The sequence below is a fragment of the Anas acuta genome, chromosome 27 (assembly GCF_963932015.1).
Source record: "Anas acuta chromosome 27, bAnaAcu1.1, whole genome shotgun sequence".
In the NCBI taxonomy this organism is placed as follows: Eukaryota; Metazoa; Chordata; class Aves; order Anseriformes; family Anatidae; genus Anas; species Anas acuta.
In genome coordinates this window covers 2983726-2999633 of record NC_089005.1, presented here as the reverse complement: position 1 = coordinate 2999633, position 15908 = coordinate 2983726, and the positions used below count along the sequence as shown (strand labels likewise).

At 50.1% G+C, this 15908-nt stretch overlaps 1 protein-coding gene across 2 annotated transcripts in view; it reads right to left on the bottom strand.

Moving 5' to 3' along the window:
* The window catches only part of DPYSL2 (dihydropyrimidinase like 2), a 52121-nt gene that overhangs the window by 26574 nt on the left and 9639 nt on the right, over positions 1 to 15908 (bottom strand). Inside the window, exons 1-3 of one of the 2 annotated variants that reach the window (XM_068662090.1) lie at positions 15374 to 15784; positions 12535 to 12623; positions 11027 to 11211 (exon numbers count right to left, since the gene is read on the bottom strand). In XM_068662090.1, coding sequence (XP_068518191.1) covers positions 11027 to 11211; positions 12535 to 12623; positions 15374 to 15412 — 313 coding nt within the window. In that variant the 5' untranslated portion in view covers positions 15413 to 15784. Of the gene's footprint in view, positions 1 to 11026; positions 11212 to 12534; positions 12624 to 15373; positions 15785 to 15908 lie in introns of those variants that run through there. The other variant, XM_068662089.1, reaches the window with a different exon arrangement.

Here is a 15908-nt window from a genome sequence, read left to right as displayed (position 1 = left end):
ATAGCTGCAAGACAGCTTTTAAGCTTTCTGCTGCATGTATTGGACACAGACAAGCTGGTGTGTGAGACCACAGGAAAGCAATGGGAATATAAATGAAGAATTTTCTTAACATCCTGTGGATACAGCAATCAGCTCTTAGCTTTGCATAGCTGGGAGTTTTATCCCCACAGCTTTTCCCCCAAGAACAAAACAGATCATCCTGAAGGGCGAGAACTCTGCACCGAGTGGCATTCCCCATGCTAACACAACTGCACGGAGTCCGTTTGCTTGTACACGCCTGCCAAAGCACTAGAGGAAAAGGCAGGCTGAATGACATCACACGTTGTTTTCTGTCAGTTCGGATCCAGTTTATTAGGCTCCATGCAGAGAAAATCAGAACCTGGAGCAGCCTCAGAAGAATGGGATGTATCTGCGCCGCGCTGATTACATTTGCAGACTGCAATGCTCTGTTATTCCCTCACTGATGTCATGCAGGCATTTCCCTCGTCTTTTTAGCTGTCCGATGAGATCCAAAATATGATTAATAATTTCATGGCTTTTGGACCCAAATTGAAAGAATAGGAAGCTGCATGTCCAAACAAGAATTAATAACCCTTTCCAGCAGTTGGAATGACCATGTAGTTAGATCAGATCAAAAAAAAAAAGGCTTCATTTCTTTCCAGTGCAGGTTTCTTGTAGATCCAGGCTAGGTTTGTATCTCGGGGGGTCACCATGGTAAAGGAGGAGGGGAGCCAAGTTCCACAGGGATACTCGAGTGATTACAAGCCTTGCTCTTTCTTTCAGGCATACTGCACACTTCAAGCTCGCGAAAAAGATGTGCAGGACTTCAAAGACTTCCCTAGAAATTGGCCCGTGAAGCTTTATGGGATGGGACTGAGCAAACTGCTGCCTGTAGCCATGGGTTTCAAGGCAAAACACAACTGCAGCAGCAGCCAAGGGGCAGAAGTCCGAGCAGAAAGAAGAGGACAAAAGATCAGGCGCTGTAAGGCAGTTCTGTCCCTCTCAGGTCAGCGGAGCTACCCTGCCCGCCAGGCTTTTTCCACCAGCTGGGGAGCTGGAACAACTCTGGCTTTGCATCACTGTCACTAAGAGCAGATTTTGGCCTCTCGGCTGCGTTTTGCTGCCCGTGGTTGTCTCAGGGGGGCACTGGAGACGAAGAGGAACACAACTGCAGAACCAGAACTCTTGCAGTGGAAATCTGTGATGGTTTTGAGAGGGTGTCATGTGTTCAGGACCACAGATTTTTATTTTCCTCAAAAAGAAATAAATAAAACAACATGCAAGGAGTTCTTAATCTAGGCTTTTTCTTTTTTAAAATGATTTATGAGAGAAATGAGGGGGAAAAAAATATGTTCTGCTTGGTGAACTTGTCGTCTCCCCCTGTGCATTTGCCATACAAACACCTCCCCTTGCTGGACAGGGACCAAAGGAGCCTTTCCCTGCCCCTGGCTCTGACGAAGTGACATCAGGCTTGGAGGAAGAGGTTTTCATCGACCTCCATCCCACCACTTCCACTTCTGGTAAGAATCGAACAATCTGCTCCCAGTTACACCATTCACTTTGGTAGCTGTCAAACTGTTACAGGCAAGAAAGCGAGGTCTGAGCGAGGCCCAAACGTCCCTGTGCAGAGGTACACCCGAACACCCTCTCTAACAAACCTCTCGTGGGACAGAGATCAAGCAGTACAGTCACGCTGCACTCACCCATTTTCCAAACACCCCTGCTCTGGCCATCTGTAAACTTGCTGCTGAGATTGCTGCAGTACTAACCTGTAGGAGGCACTGGTTAGATCAGCCTTAAAGAGAGAAATGTGGGACATAACCCCCAGAAATCCATTTCCTTCCCTCGGGTCTGAAACAGCCCCACCAAGCCTTTGCAGGCAACTCTTACAGCCAACATCTCAACTTCCAGCCACAATCGGGACAGCCAGACTGAGCCAGAGCCCGAGCTGCCCTGGATCCATGCTGTAGGGCAGCTCAGTGTGCCTCATTTCCATACAGCTGCTATTTTCCCCTTTCACGGGGTGTTTGCTGGTACCAGGACCAAATTCTGCTTCATGTAAGAACATCGCACACATCTGGGGTTTTCTCCAGCTACGGCTGTGCTACAATGGCTCACAAAACTATTCTAGCTCATGGAGCATAAAGAGTTTCCGTACATCAGTCTGAAAAGCAGTTCGTACCCCATCAGAAGCTGAATTCCTCTCTTTGGACACTGCTACCAATCCTTAAAAATCAGATCTGAAAGAAATAAAACTCTGTTGGGAAGAGACAAATTTGTTCCTGTGTGCTGAGCTGGGAAGAACCCCCAGCTGCCATGCTCTGCTATGATTTTGAAGCTCTGTCGGGTTACACCACCTCTTGCTGTGCAGTGCTTTGGGAACTTTCCCCCTCTGTACAAAAGCAGCGCTGGGTAATAATACGGGATCAGTCTCAAGGAACTCCTTCACCAGCTCCCGGTGCCTGCAGGCCGTGCCAGGGATTTCATTCATATGTAAAACACCCCCGAGCCCCCAGCTTCCAAAAATACATATGCTGCACATATGTGAGTGCTTCCAGGAACAAAGCAAGCTGGTGAAAATCTGCCCCAGAAGTGGCCAGGAAGGGGAACTTCCAAAAGCATGGTCCTGCTTGATGGGCTTTGCAAATTCACCGTGAGATTTCCCCGTTCACATTTGCATGGTAAAGTCTGGTGCTCCTTCCTATTGCTTAAACAGGCTTTGGGGATCCGGGAAGCCTAAAGGGCTCGGCTCATCTCCTCCTCCTGCAGGTTTTTCCCTTTAATTCACATCCTGCCAGCACCGAGAGCTGCACATCGCGGGCTGCAGGGTCTGCACCTGCACTGATGGCAGCCAGGAGGACAGGGACACTGCTAGGGGGCACCCAGCACTCCCACACTGAGCGCACAGTAAAAATAACCTCTGTGGACTTCTAACGTGTCTAGGTGAACTTAAATTAAAGCTTATAACCCCTCGGTGACAAAACTATCTGCTGTTATGGACAGCTGGCACAGAGAAATTAAATATTGTCACAGAGCGAGTGCCAACGCTCCCTGGGGTGTGTCAAGGGAAGAAAAAGTCTCACCAGAAGCTGTAACTCCGATGTGCCCGTCCCACATTCCTCACAGATGCACAGGGCTGCCATGGGAGTTAGGGTCGTGCAAAGCAGCAGGCACGGCCCCAAGCTGGTAATAACTGGTGATCTGAAAGCATGATTCAAGTAGGACAGACGGGAGGAGCTCATCTGTATTCCTTCCACATTTCTCCTTCTCACCAGGAAGATTAAAAAGAGTGAGTTTCTAAGGAACGGGTGGCATCGATGAACTAAAGGCGAGTGGCAGAGGGAAAGATGGAAAAAGACTCTGCTGGCCTGAGGCATCCAGCTCCACTGCACTGAGAGTGCTCGGCTGAATCCGCCCCAAGTGAGCCACGGCACATTTAGTCGGAGCCCTCGTTTCTTCCAGGCATCACTTGCTGCCTCCTCTTGACAGGCAAAGCTAATTCCCACCGCGGAAAGTGAAAAGTTCCTGTCTGACAAGGGTTTCTGCTGAGTCAAGCTCACAGAAAGGTAAAAGCCAAGGGACTGAACACTGGGAGGAGGGGAGAAATCCAGGCAGAGAGAACCCTGCCAAGAAAAGAGCTGGAGGCACCATTTCCTGCTGCTTCTTTCAAGACCTTGTCTCAACTTGAAGGTGATTAAGCCAGGTTATCTAGCAAGATCTAACACATGCCCTGGAAACCTATCTCAGACAGCAAATGAAGTTACTTAAAAAAAGAAAATTAGCTGCCAGAATTAACGGCCTGCGTTCAGTCTGCAGCAGCCAGAGGACCCAACTCGTACACCTGCACCTCACCAAGTGTCATCTGCCTTTTCCATTAAGATCCTGGGTAAGGGACAGCGGTGGTGGAGGACTCCTGGGTCTGGAGACTTTTTTTCCCCTTTCTCTACTGCGGTTAAAGGACCCACATCCCACAAAGGCCCTGGAAAGATGCCCGTGAAGTCGCTGCAGCTCCTCGTGAAGCCAACCAGCTGCGGTCCCAGCTGCTCCAAGCAAGCACTGGCCTCCTGCTCCTCATGTTCCTCCTGCCTTCACCCAGCTTGCAGAATTCGGGGGGCAAAACCCCTCTGTGTCCTGTGTGCATGCAGGATATGGTTTGACAGCATCCTGCTTACAGCTCCCAGCCGTTCTGGCCAGACAGCAGTGATCTGTTTAGGCCAGCTGAGGATCCAGCTCAAGCTTGGCAGCACGGACAATGCACCATCAAGTGATTCCCGTCGGGTTTTCGCCCCGAGTGTCCTCCGTAAGGCATGGGACTCGCAGCACTGGGCACACGAAGGGAAGGGAAGGGAAGCGTTGAAAAGCAGCTCTTCAAAGGAGAGAACATAAACCCTGCTCCACGCAGGATATGGAATAAGAGGGATTAAGTGCTAGTGCATAAACAGACACCACTGGTTACTTCTCCTGAGCCAGTGCCAAATCCCTCGCTTCGGATGGATGGAAAAATCGAGGTCAGTTCCATCTGCAGGAAGACGCCCGCGCTGGCAGTGCCGTTGCCATTTCAATGTTTGCTCGTTTGGGGGTAAACCAGAGCATCCAGGCTCCGGCACGTGTGGGACTGCCTGCAGCCACTCCTTCCTCTTGCTGCGACAGGGTCCAGGGCACAATGGGGCAAAAGAGAAGTGGCGCCAGGGCCCTGGGCTCCAAATTGGTGTTTCCAAAGAGGCAAGGGCACAGGGCAGCTCTGGGGAATGCAGAGGATGGGAAAATTGTGGAAATCTGCTTACAGGCAAGCTGTGCTGAACAGCAGTGGCTCCCCAGGACCATTTTCCAGGCCCAAGACTGCTGATTTCACCTGATTTCTAGGATGGAAAGACAGCCCAGGCAGCACACAGAGCCCTTAGGCTGAAGATGTGACAGGCGTGGTTAACGCCACTGCCACACCGCAGACACTGCACAACCTCAGGAAAAGCTCCACAGCTCCTCAGGTCCTCAGCTGCTCCTCACAGGAGCCCACTCCCTCAGTGGCAAAGAGGCAACAAACTGTCACTGCAGCCCAAAGGAGACAAAAAAAAAATAGAAAATAAATCCCCACAAGTATGCTGAGGACTTCACAGCTGTTTCCTACCATGCTAGCTGGCAGGAGACATCAAGGGCTTGGCAGATTCCCTTCGTTTGCTTCCAACAAGACCCCTTTGGAAGCCCCATCACAAGAGATGCGATCCCATCCAGCAGCAAGGGAACAGCACGGGGATGGTTTAAAGCTTGAGAAGCGCAGCTGGCGATGGGGGAGTCCCACCCCCATTTCTGGTGGACTTTCTCACCCGTGATTTGACGCCTGCTCTGCATGAAAGCAACAAACGGGACAGCAGGAAGATGGGAGTCAGTGAAGCAAATGAGATTTAGCATGAATCGGTGCAGAGGCTGAGCACTGCATGGGTATAAAAGGCACCAAGGGGAGCTGGGGAGAGGAGAGAAAGGGCCAGAGGGATTTTGTGCTCCTGTGTGGTAATGTCATTATCTTAATAACAGCCTTCAAGGAGCCCTCTGCCCGTATAAATCACCGAGGTACAAGCCAGAGGACGTTTTCATGAGATTTCTAGAGAATTGGACGTTTCTTTGCTGCAGCAGAACCACTGCCAGCTGCTGGAAAGCGAGGCAAGCTGCACGCCGCAGCTCTGCATGCCCCAAGTGCTGGTTCCCTGCCGTACCGTTCCTCTTTTCTCTCTGCTGCCAGGGTGCAAAAAGCACCAAAAGCAAGGCAGCTCTCTGCAGAACAACACGGTGCCGTGCTCGCACAGCCGCAGAGACTTGGTGAGCCGCTGCAGCCCTGTGGTCGCTGCCCTTTGACTCAAAACACTTGGTTTGTGCTTCCAGCTCGGCCACCAATTACTGCATGGCCGCTGCTGCGTCTCCTCCCTCTGGGTCTCTGCTTCTGTCCTCCCTCTGGCCACCGGGCAGATTCCTGCTCTCTACCATGTTGGGACCGATCCTGGTAGCAAAGGAGCAGCAGCTGGGGGGTAGGAGATGATCTGCTCCTCGCTGGTGGTGGAAATATCCCATGCCAAGCTGCCTGGCCCTTTCCTGAGCCCTCCTCCACACTCACCCCATTCAGTTTTAGGCTCTGATGTCATTTGGGGTTGCTCCGTTCTCCCAAGTGGCATTCAGTTCAAAAACTGAGATGTGAGGAACTGAGCTAGACTGGCAAGATGAGCTGCTAAAAGCTGAAAGCTGAGGTGGTGATAACCTAGGAACCCTCAAGTCAGCTGGCTTAGGCATGGGGTGGAGCTGAGCACCCAACAGCCCTGAAACCCTGCACCCTGCTCGTGAGCCTTCTCTTTAAGAGCAGGGGAAAGCCCTAGGAAGCAGAATGCTGTCCACGTGAAGCTCCCCTTCGTGTTCAGAGCCTGCCGAGACACAAAGCTCCCACCCCTGGTGCACGTTCCCCGTGTTATTAGGGTAACTGCAAGGCGAGTTCAAAAGGCAGCTGGCTTCCAAGTCGCCGAGCCAAAACGAGCTGGAATTTCTTCGCACTGTAATTTCTCTCTGTGATTATAACAGCGGTCGACTGAGTCAACACAGGCGATGTCAGCAAGCAGCTTCACTCAGGGACGGCGGATACCCGGGGAAAAGCACAGTCGGTGGGACGGGGGGGGCTGAAATGTGGGTGGGAGCTGGCCTAGGCAGACGCCATCCTCGCTGGGACATTAACCAGGCTGGAGGATCAGCGCGCCAATAAATACACACGGCTTAGCTGCGTCCTCTGCGAAGGGCTAGAAGCAGAGAGGGGAAATCCTGCCTCTGCTGAAGTCAGGGGGAGTTTTACCACTGGTGCTGAAGGGGATTTCGCCCATCACAGCTAATAAGCAGCTGAACGATCAGAGGGCTTTGAGACCACCCTGCTCTTAACTGCGGTATCTTTCTTCTCTAATAGCTCCAGGAAACGTTTGATGTCCTAGGGCACCACCTGTCTCAAGCTGGGACGAAGGGGGCTCAAAAATGTCTCCTTTTGCCCAATAAAACTGTGGCTCCAGAGGCTCCATGGCTGAGAAACCTCTTTAAAAAGCCAACCTCAGGCTCAAAACTCCAGAAGGACTGTGTTTCCGCAGAACAGAGGGGATCTTGGGGAAGCTACCCCAAATGAGGCACAGCCCATCTAACGCATCCCCCTCTTGCAAAGCCTTCTGCAGACCATCCTGGAATCCTCAGCTCAACGCCCAAACGCTGCATTCTGACATTTCAAAAGGGCAAGAATCCAAAGAAGTATTCTCCTAGGACACACAGGGTGCTGTCCACCCTCTGCTGACATGCCCACAACAACAGCATTTGAAGGCAGGGATGGGGAAAGGATCATGCCAATTACCTTTTCGGAAGAACAATCGCATGGCAGCACCACATTTCACCTCGCAGCTCTGCACAGCACCCCCAGCTTTATTTTTCATGCATTAGCCAAGTCGGCTGGAGCCTTGCTACATGCCTCTGGCACTGAGGAGGGCAGAGACAGAAGGATCATAGCTGGAATTCCTGCTCAGATGGCGTCCACGGAATGAGAAGCTAGAAAAAAAATCAGCCCTAACTTCTGAGAGAAGCAACAGAAGAAGGGCTGAGAGCCCTACGGAACTGCTGTGCTGTAGGGCAGAAAAGGGCTCACTCAGGGCACACCACTGCTAACCACTGACCCTCATTCCAGATCTGGATAAACCTCCACTGGTCCCGCACAGAAAATGGGGCTGCTCCGTTGACACTCAGCGAGAATCTGATTCTCCTACCTCGGATGTTGGAGCACTGAATTTGCATTAAAGGGGAACGGAAGTAAAAGGGAACAGGGCTTGGAAACAATAGGTTACATCCTTGAGCTCCTGTGCGCTTCCCCTGGATGTGCTCGACCTGTGAATTAAAGGGACAACACTGGATTTGGTCTGAGCTGCAAGGAGTTCAGTGAAACCAAAGCAGACACGCCGGGCAAATTCCTGGCACTGCTGAGGTCGGTGACAAAACTCTCCCTTACTTTGCTGAAGCCAGGATTTCACCCACAGCTTTTATGAAACCAACAACCAGCAGAAACCTATCCAAGATTCTTGTTTTAATTTCACTGGAAAAATGCACAGAAAACAAGTATTTCCCTACGATGGAGGCTGTGAACAGCCTTAAAGTGCCCTCCTGTGTGAAAACATGAAACAAATTGAACCATGAGGCCAATTAACCTGTTCTCCTGCCCAAAATGAAGGCTACACATAAAAGAGAAAAATGTACGGAGCAAAGGTGTTTGTAAATTGATAATACGAAGTTTGCTTGAAACACAAAAGAAGAAATGTGGGTGTTTTTCCCACAAAGCCCACATCCACGGGCTATCTCTTCCAAAAAAGCCTGACAGATGGAAGCACGCAGCTCCACACACTTCCACGAGGAGCAGTCTCCGTGGAGAAGTCCCAGCATAGCATTAAAATGCACACCAAGCTCGCACCATTTTCAGGCTGCAATTTGCTTGTGATGCTATGAATTCAGTTTGCTAAACGCTGCCCCATTTACCAGAACAGATTAAATGCTGGAATCGACCACGACTCCCACCTGCTTCGGGAGCAACCAACGGCCACCCACTGAGAAGACGTTCACGTGGGCAGCTCTGCTTGCTCCCTTGTGGAAAGCCATTTCTGCAAGCGGTGTAATTTCCCCACGGAGAGCACAGCTGAGCTGACACAGAGCAGTCTGCAAAGCTTTGAAGTCTAGCTGGATTATTTAACCCACTTTCCTATGGTCGGTTCCAGTCGCTGGTACCTGCCCACCAGGAACGGCACCCTGAACACTGCTGGGCACCACGAAGCCATTTGATGCTCAGAGGTGACTGCAGTTTGGGGTCCTTATCTGAGGCAGAAAGGCAGAATGGCAGAGTGGAAAGAGTGGTGGGGACAACAGGAGCACCATTTTCCAGTTTAGCCACAGGCCCTACATCCGTGGGCAAACCACATAACCTACATGGGGCCGTTTACATGGGGCTGTAAAATAAGGAGGAGTTATAAGATGGAGGATTCCTCCCTTTTCCTAACTCCGAGATGTGTTCTGAACACCACTAGTGAGATAATTCAGATCCTGCAGTCATAAAGACAACATACACAGAGGTTTAAACACTTCTGAAGTATGAGGGCTTTGTACAAGTGAAACTGGGCAACCAAAGGGAAGGACTGCTTTAGAAAACCTGGCCTAAGCCATTTCTGCTTAAAATGTTTTTAAAAGTGCCCCAGGGGAAATAATGCTGTTAAAAGCCTAGATGCAGATGACAGAGAACGTGATTTTGATCTAATTCAGCTTAACAGAGAAGTACAAAATGGTGATGCAAGTGGACAACATGAACCAGGTGCACTGATAATGTACCAACAACCAATGAAACAAAGTCAACGGACTGAAGCTGAAAAGAAAACGTTGTTTTGGTGTTATTAACTTAAATTGACAGCAAAGATTTAGAGGCAAACTGGGTATCTGAGTAACTGAGGCAAACAGTGTGCACACTGAGAATATCCACAGCTACGTTTCCAGTTTACGTTCTGTGTGGGTGAGGTTATTGTCACACTCAAACTTCATACTCCAAACTGATAGCACTACAAAAAATAATTCCCCAGGTTATTTCAGGACCAAGTTCACAGGCCAGACACCTCTTTGTAAAGTCCAGGCTCAGAAAAAGATCCATTTCTGAACTAGGGTGGCTGTGCTTGGACCCCCAGCTCCCCCTCCCAAGCCCCATGTTAACCTGAGTCCAGCCACAAGGCCAGAGATCAAGGAGAGCTCCCGACATTCTCTAGATGAGGATGTTTGAGCTTATAAGCTGCTGGGTTTGAACCAAGGAGAGTTCAGCTGATCCCCAGCTGTGCCTAAGATCTCTTTACAAACCTGGCCTGGACAATAGACTCCAGGACTTATTCAGAACCACGTTCTTTCATTCCTCTGTACCTCAGCCCCCCTCCTGTGAAATGGCAGCACCTCACAGTACGCAAAGGAACGCCAGATGTTCAGATACTGCGCCACACTACACCTTTATCCTTGACTGCCCCATGCAGCAACAGACTGCAGGGCGCCGTGGTGCAGCTTAGACGTGATCAGCAGCACTGGAACAGAGAGTTTTTTGTTCCCAATTATTATTTCATTTTTTAATCTCCAACTCAAAGCAGGATAACAGCGATTCACTGACAGAGTTTTGAGGTCCTGGCTCTGACAATTCAAGCACCTGTAGCCAAGGTGAGTGGTGCCAGCTAGCTGGGAAGTCATTTATGAGACATTTTGGAGCCAGAGGGGAACACCAGGGGTGTCTGATCCTGCCATCAGCAGGAAAGCCAGTTTGTCTGTGTTTTTATTTTGAGACATTTTCACTTCCCAATTCTTTCTTCCTCCAAAAGAGGATATGAGCACAAAAAGGAACAACGCTCATTTATTATTAAAAACTCCTGGTGCCAAAGCTGCATACACGCAATTGGGCCTGTGTGAATCTTTAAATAAGTGGCCCACTTTTCGAAGATGTATCATACAGGCCACTGGCATCCAGCTGCTGTGCAGGAACTGCACAGTGGGCACCTATCCATCCTCAGACAGCCCAAGCTGGAGTTGCTGTCCTTCCTCTCTCTGTATGTGCAGCAACTTACAGGTGAAAGAGCACAAGCCTCCTGGAGTCTCAGGCATCATGGAGAAAGGGAACTGAGGCACAGGGGCGTGGAGAACCTGCTGCTCATACTGGAGCCAGAGGTCAAAGTCACACTGGGTTCAGTAGGAGCAGACCTAGGGAGAAAGTGGCAAAGTCACACAAGGACCAAAATAAATCCTGCCAACAGGGAGGACGAGAGTGAAATGACTGACAGCTGCAAGGCACAGAAACCCCAGGGTTTCCATCCTTTTTCCCATCCCTACACAAGCTTTTCTCAGCAAGCTGAGCAGACATCAGAAATCCCCACTGCTGGAACCTGCTGCCACTTGTACAGCCCACAGTTTCTCTCTTGCTACTAGGGAAAAAGAAAGCATTTTTGGAAGAGAGCAGCAGCCATCTTACTGATCATGGTGGTGCCCCCAGCCAGCGCAGCCTTGGTCCCTTGGAAGAAGTCATCAGCAGATGTCATCCCCTGTTCCGGCATCTGGAAGCGGGTGTGAACATCAATCCCTCCGGGAATCACCATCCTGCCATGGGCTTCGATAGTTTTCACCCCTCCTGGCACAATCAGATTCTCTCCTATTTGCCTGGGTAAACAGGTTCCAAAGAGCAAGTCAGACACAAACGAGAGATGAGGCATGCCGTCTGTAAACACACCCCCTCGTGCTGCTTAACCTTGGGTGTTTTCTTTTTCCATATAAAGCGATGTACAGGATCAGCATACATAGCTGATAACATGTTATTCTTCCCCTGGAAGCAGCTGCATAATTGCAAGCAAAGTGTGCAAATGCTTCAGGACCTAGGGGGAATGTCAGCCTTAAGAAGAAGGCACGGAAGGAGCCACGCTGGCAGATGGAGAGGAGAAGGGACCGGGCAGAACCCATCGCTGCACCAAACACAACAAAAGCAGCTTTGCTGGGGCTGGACTGGGGTTGTCAAGTGGCAGTTGAGCACTTGATGTTGAGCACTGTGCTGCTATCTAGCAGCAGAGCGTTGTTTTGAGAACACACAAAGAATTTTTGCCTCTATATCATCTGCTTCCCTTCCATGTATAAATACTCTGTGGTCTCTGCACAAATATGAACCCATGCAGACACCAGTTACCAGATTCCTGATGGGACCCCCAAAGCCCTCTCCAGTCCAGCTCTTCGCACAGATTTGTTTTTAAAACTGCAATAGTGGATGACACATCGCAATTAATTAGCTGTCTTTGGCTGGCTCCTCTAACTTTTAACCTTGATTAACAAAGCACATGTGCTCAGTCTTAGCCAGAGCAGGAAAATTCCTTGTTTGTAACCTCTGGCTCGTCCGTTTTTTCCTAAGAGTAATTTTCCAAAGATATCTGTAATATATTTAATGTGCCAGAAATGCATGTTTCAGGACTGAAAACACAGAAGCGTACTGGAAAGAGGTCTGAACCTTCTCCTTTAAAACAACAGGATCCTTATTAACTTTAAGGGATTGGGGATTGATCCTTGTATCATGGAATTGCAGAAAACAGCTCTGCAAGAGACCTCAAGAGGTCACCTGAGTCCAGTCTCCCGCCCTAAAACAGCGTTATATGTGTCAGGGTACTGACCTCTGGATTCAAAATATCTGAAGTCATAACTTAGTAAAATGTTACAACACTCAGATAACTTCAAACATGTGTGTCATCCCAGCATGGGGCTAGTCGCACAGCTAAAATTAAGCACATTTAAGCACCTCCTTCCACTTGGGCTTTAACAGCAACGGGGTTTGGGGCCATTTGTTTTTTTAATTCAACACCTTGTTTTTCAAGTTCCTCCATCAAACGCCAGCACGTGTGTGAAATACTTTTCTTTGCAGCCTAATATGGCACACAGAGTAAATTATTCCTTGCTAATGTGCAGTACGTTTCCGATCACACCATGGTATCACACTTCACTTACTTTATCAACCCATCTTCCATGTAAATGTCGGCATAGAAGGACTGGTCGTCATTAACTATTTTACCACCTTTGATCAGAAGACGATCGCTCTGCAACAAAGAAGCACACAACAATACATAATTACTCTGTGAGGAAGCTGACAGTCTGCAGTGTCACTTCAGAGATAAAAGTAGAGGTGGAAACAAGATCTGCATTATTCAGAAGCGCACGTCAAAACACCAGTCAATTGCTGCACTTTCAACTGGAAAGATAAAATATTTTATTTCATCTGCAAGTCCTTTCATCACGCCGATGATCCAAAAAAAAAATGTCTGAACGGAAAAGGCGGTGGGTTCCAGCAGCCTGCTAAGACAGCACACGCCATCACCTGCAGCAAAAGCATTAAAGGATATTCGAGGGATGCATAATAGCCACGCGCCTGTTTTCTCCGCCTTGGTCGTATGCAGAGTTTCTTGCATGCACCCACACACTGGGGCCATGACTTGGACAGCTATGAGTCAACTGCTGTCAGGGAAATGGACCAAAAGTCTGTTGCCAGGGGTTACACAACACAAACAAACTCATTTTGTCCAACTTCGCGCTGTTTCAATTCAGTGGATACTTTTACTGCCCCTCCAGATCACTGCTGCACAATCAGATGAAAATTAAGCGCGCATTAGCAAATTCACTTCAAGGGAAGGATTTTAAAGCCCATGTTATGAAAACGCCCTCCAATTAGGAAGCAGTTTGGCAGGAACAGAAAGGTAATTATAACAAGGCAGCTATCAGACAACGCGCTTTGTATCGCAGCCCAGGTCGCATCACGCCTTTGCGGCTATTTTAGGTCAAAACCAAATTTCTCTTCCTTGCAGTAGCCATAAACAAGAGAGAAACACCCTCCGCAGAGCTCTGCTCAGGGATGAAAGACAGAAGCGACTGCTGTGTTCTGGTTCCTTCACTCCCTACATCACACAGGCACATACTGAAACCAAACCACGCAGAGGCAGCGCTCCATTTAATCCACACCTCGACCCCGATTTCTGCACTGCTACTCCGATCGTCTCTCCCCCTCCCAAAGCGTCTTTGCAACGAGACAAAGCTACACCAGCACAGCCCAGGGGAAGGCTGATGAAACCAAAAGCTGACTTCAATAAGGGGGAAAAAAAGGAAGGACTTGAACTTGGGGGTGCCTCAAACCTACAGCAAATGACAGTGACAAGGGTGTTCAGAGCCCTCATTTTCAATCGGGACTCCACTGGTCAAACAGAATAAAAGAACCAAGCGTTTTCCCAAAGAGCTTATAAGAAAACCAAAGAGCTAGAGCAGCAGATGTTCAGCTGACACGGCTCTGAACACCAAGAGGGCTACACAAATTGCATCAGTTACCGATTTATACCTTTATATCCATCTTTTATATAACCGCTAAAGACCTACGAGATATTAAATGCCTCTCCTTCCACCCCTCCCTTTTTTTTTTTTCTCCTTCCTCCTACTGCTGCAATGGAGAGCTTCCACGAATAACGCCACCGATTTCAAAAACAAAGCAAAAATGCAAGATTTCGATTTCGGATCTGCCATGAATGCCAATAAGCCTGAATGAATTAACTCAGGGCGTGAAACACCCGCTCGTCTTTCAATGCCAGACGCTACAGCAGAACTGCCCTACATGTTTACCGTTTCCAGAAACACTGCAGTATTTATGCCCACCTCTAGTGCAGGCTCCTTGTGCTACTAAAAAGGATGGCTGCTATTGGAATTGGTTACTGCCACTGACAGCAAGTCCTAAAGCACTGAGCACCCATTAGGAAAGAGAAAATTATATATATATAGACATTTATACATCATGATGAGCAAAAATGCCCTTTGGACTGCTTTAAGGATGCTCTGAACGCTTTGGCTAGTAAACAGGTCTCCTGCTGCAGCTGCACGAAGGCTCTGCAAGGAGTGCGGATCCTGCTGCTCGCTTCAACCACCTCTGAGACAAAAGCAGAGGCAGCTCGGCACCGTGCAGGGGCCTGCTGCTGAATTCGGCTCCATCGATGCAGTCAATTTGTACGCATCGATGTAGGCACAAGATGGCTCAAGGCAGATTAGCCGCCGCCTTCAAGCATCAGCCTCGGCGGACGAATTTGGGGTTTATACAGCAGCAAATAAAGGCAGGATCCGATTCTTTTTCCCGTCCCCTATCCTTATGGCTGCAGCGGGTGCACGTAACATAAATCAGAGCATTCGGTCACGAGCAAAATGCGTCAGCCTGCTGGCCCCCAGCAGCGCTTCGGCAGCAACCTCCAGCGCTGTTTAAGCACGGGCATCTTTCTAGCCTCTGCCATTAGACTCTTAGAGGAAAACTGGCTTTTCCCCTAAAAAAGGAGGATGCTGCGGTCATCACCGCGCTCCCCACAGGCTGTTTAGGGCAGCCCCGAGCCCCCCTACACGGGTGTCAGGCTGCGAGCCCCGTCTGGGAGCTGGCTGCTGTGCCGGAGGCAGGAGGACTCGCCTGGGTGTGTCCGTGGGGTGCCAGCGATGAAAACTCTGTCAGAAAAAAAAAACACGAAAGGCTGGAGCAGCCCGTTAGAAAGGAATATTATCGAGCCTTACGTAAGGCGAAGTTAGCGCCCTGGGATCCGCGCTCCCTGCCCTAAATCTGCAGCCAGGCAAAGGAAATCGGGGAGGGGGGGGATAAATAGGGCTCCTTCCCCTCTCCCCATGGATGGGGGCTGTGGGGTGAGCCTCCAAAAAGCTTCTGGGGGTGGAAAAAGAGAGCCCGGCCCTTTGGGGGGGACCCCCCTGAGGGGCTCCAGCCCCGCCTGAGGGGGGTCCCGGGTCCTGCCCCCCCCTCCCACCCGGGGCCCCCGCTCACCGTGATCCGCGGGATGTTCTTCTTCCCCTGGTACGACATCTCGGCCTCTTGATTTTTATTTTATTTATATATATCTGGATCTATAGAGATATTTATTTTTTTTTTTGGCGCTGTCGGTGGAGCCGGAGGGAGGGAGGGGGGGGGAGGCTGCTGCGGCGCTATTGTCTGCCGCGCTGCGAACGCTGCCCCGACCTCCCCTCCTCAGAAAGAAAGAAAAACGCGATTAAGAAATAAAAAATAAATCTAAATTTAAAATAAAAGATGAGAACGAACGGTCCCTAAATTCAAAGGAATCCTAAGAAAAAGGAAGCAGGCGGCAGCACGGGGAGCAGCGGCCGCCCCTGGGCTCGCCTCAGCCCTTTCTTCCCTCAGCCCCAGCCCCGGCCGCGCAGGGAGGGGGCGAGCGCCGGCGGCGGGCGGCAGTGCGCATGCGCCGCCTCCTCCTCTCTCTCCCCCCCCTCCCCTCCCCGTCGGGGCCGCGCAGCTCGGGGCGCGATTGGCTGCGAGCCCGGCGGGGATGCAAATGAGGGGGGGG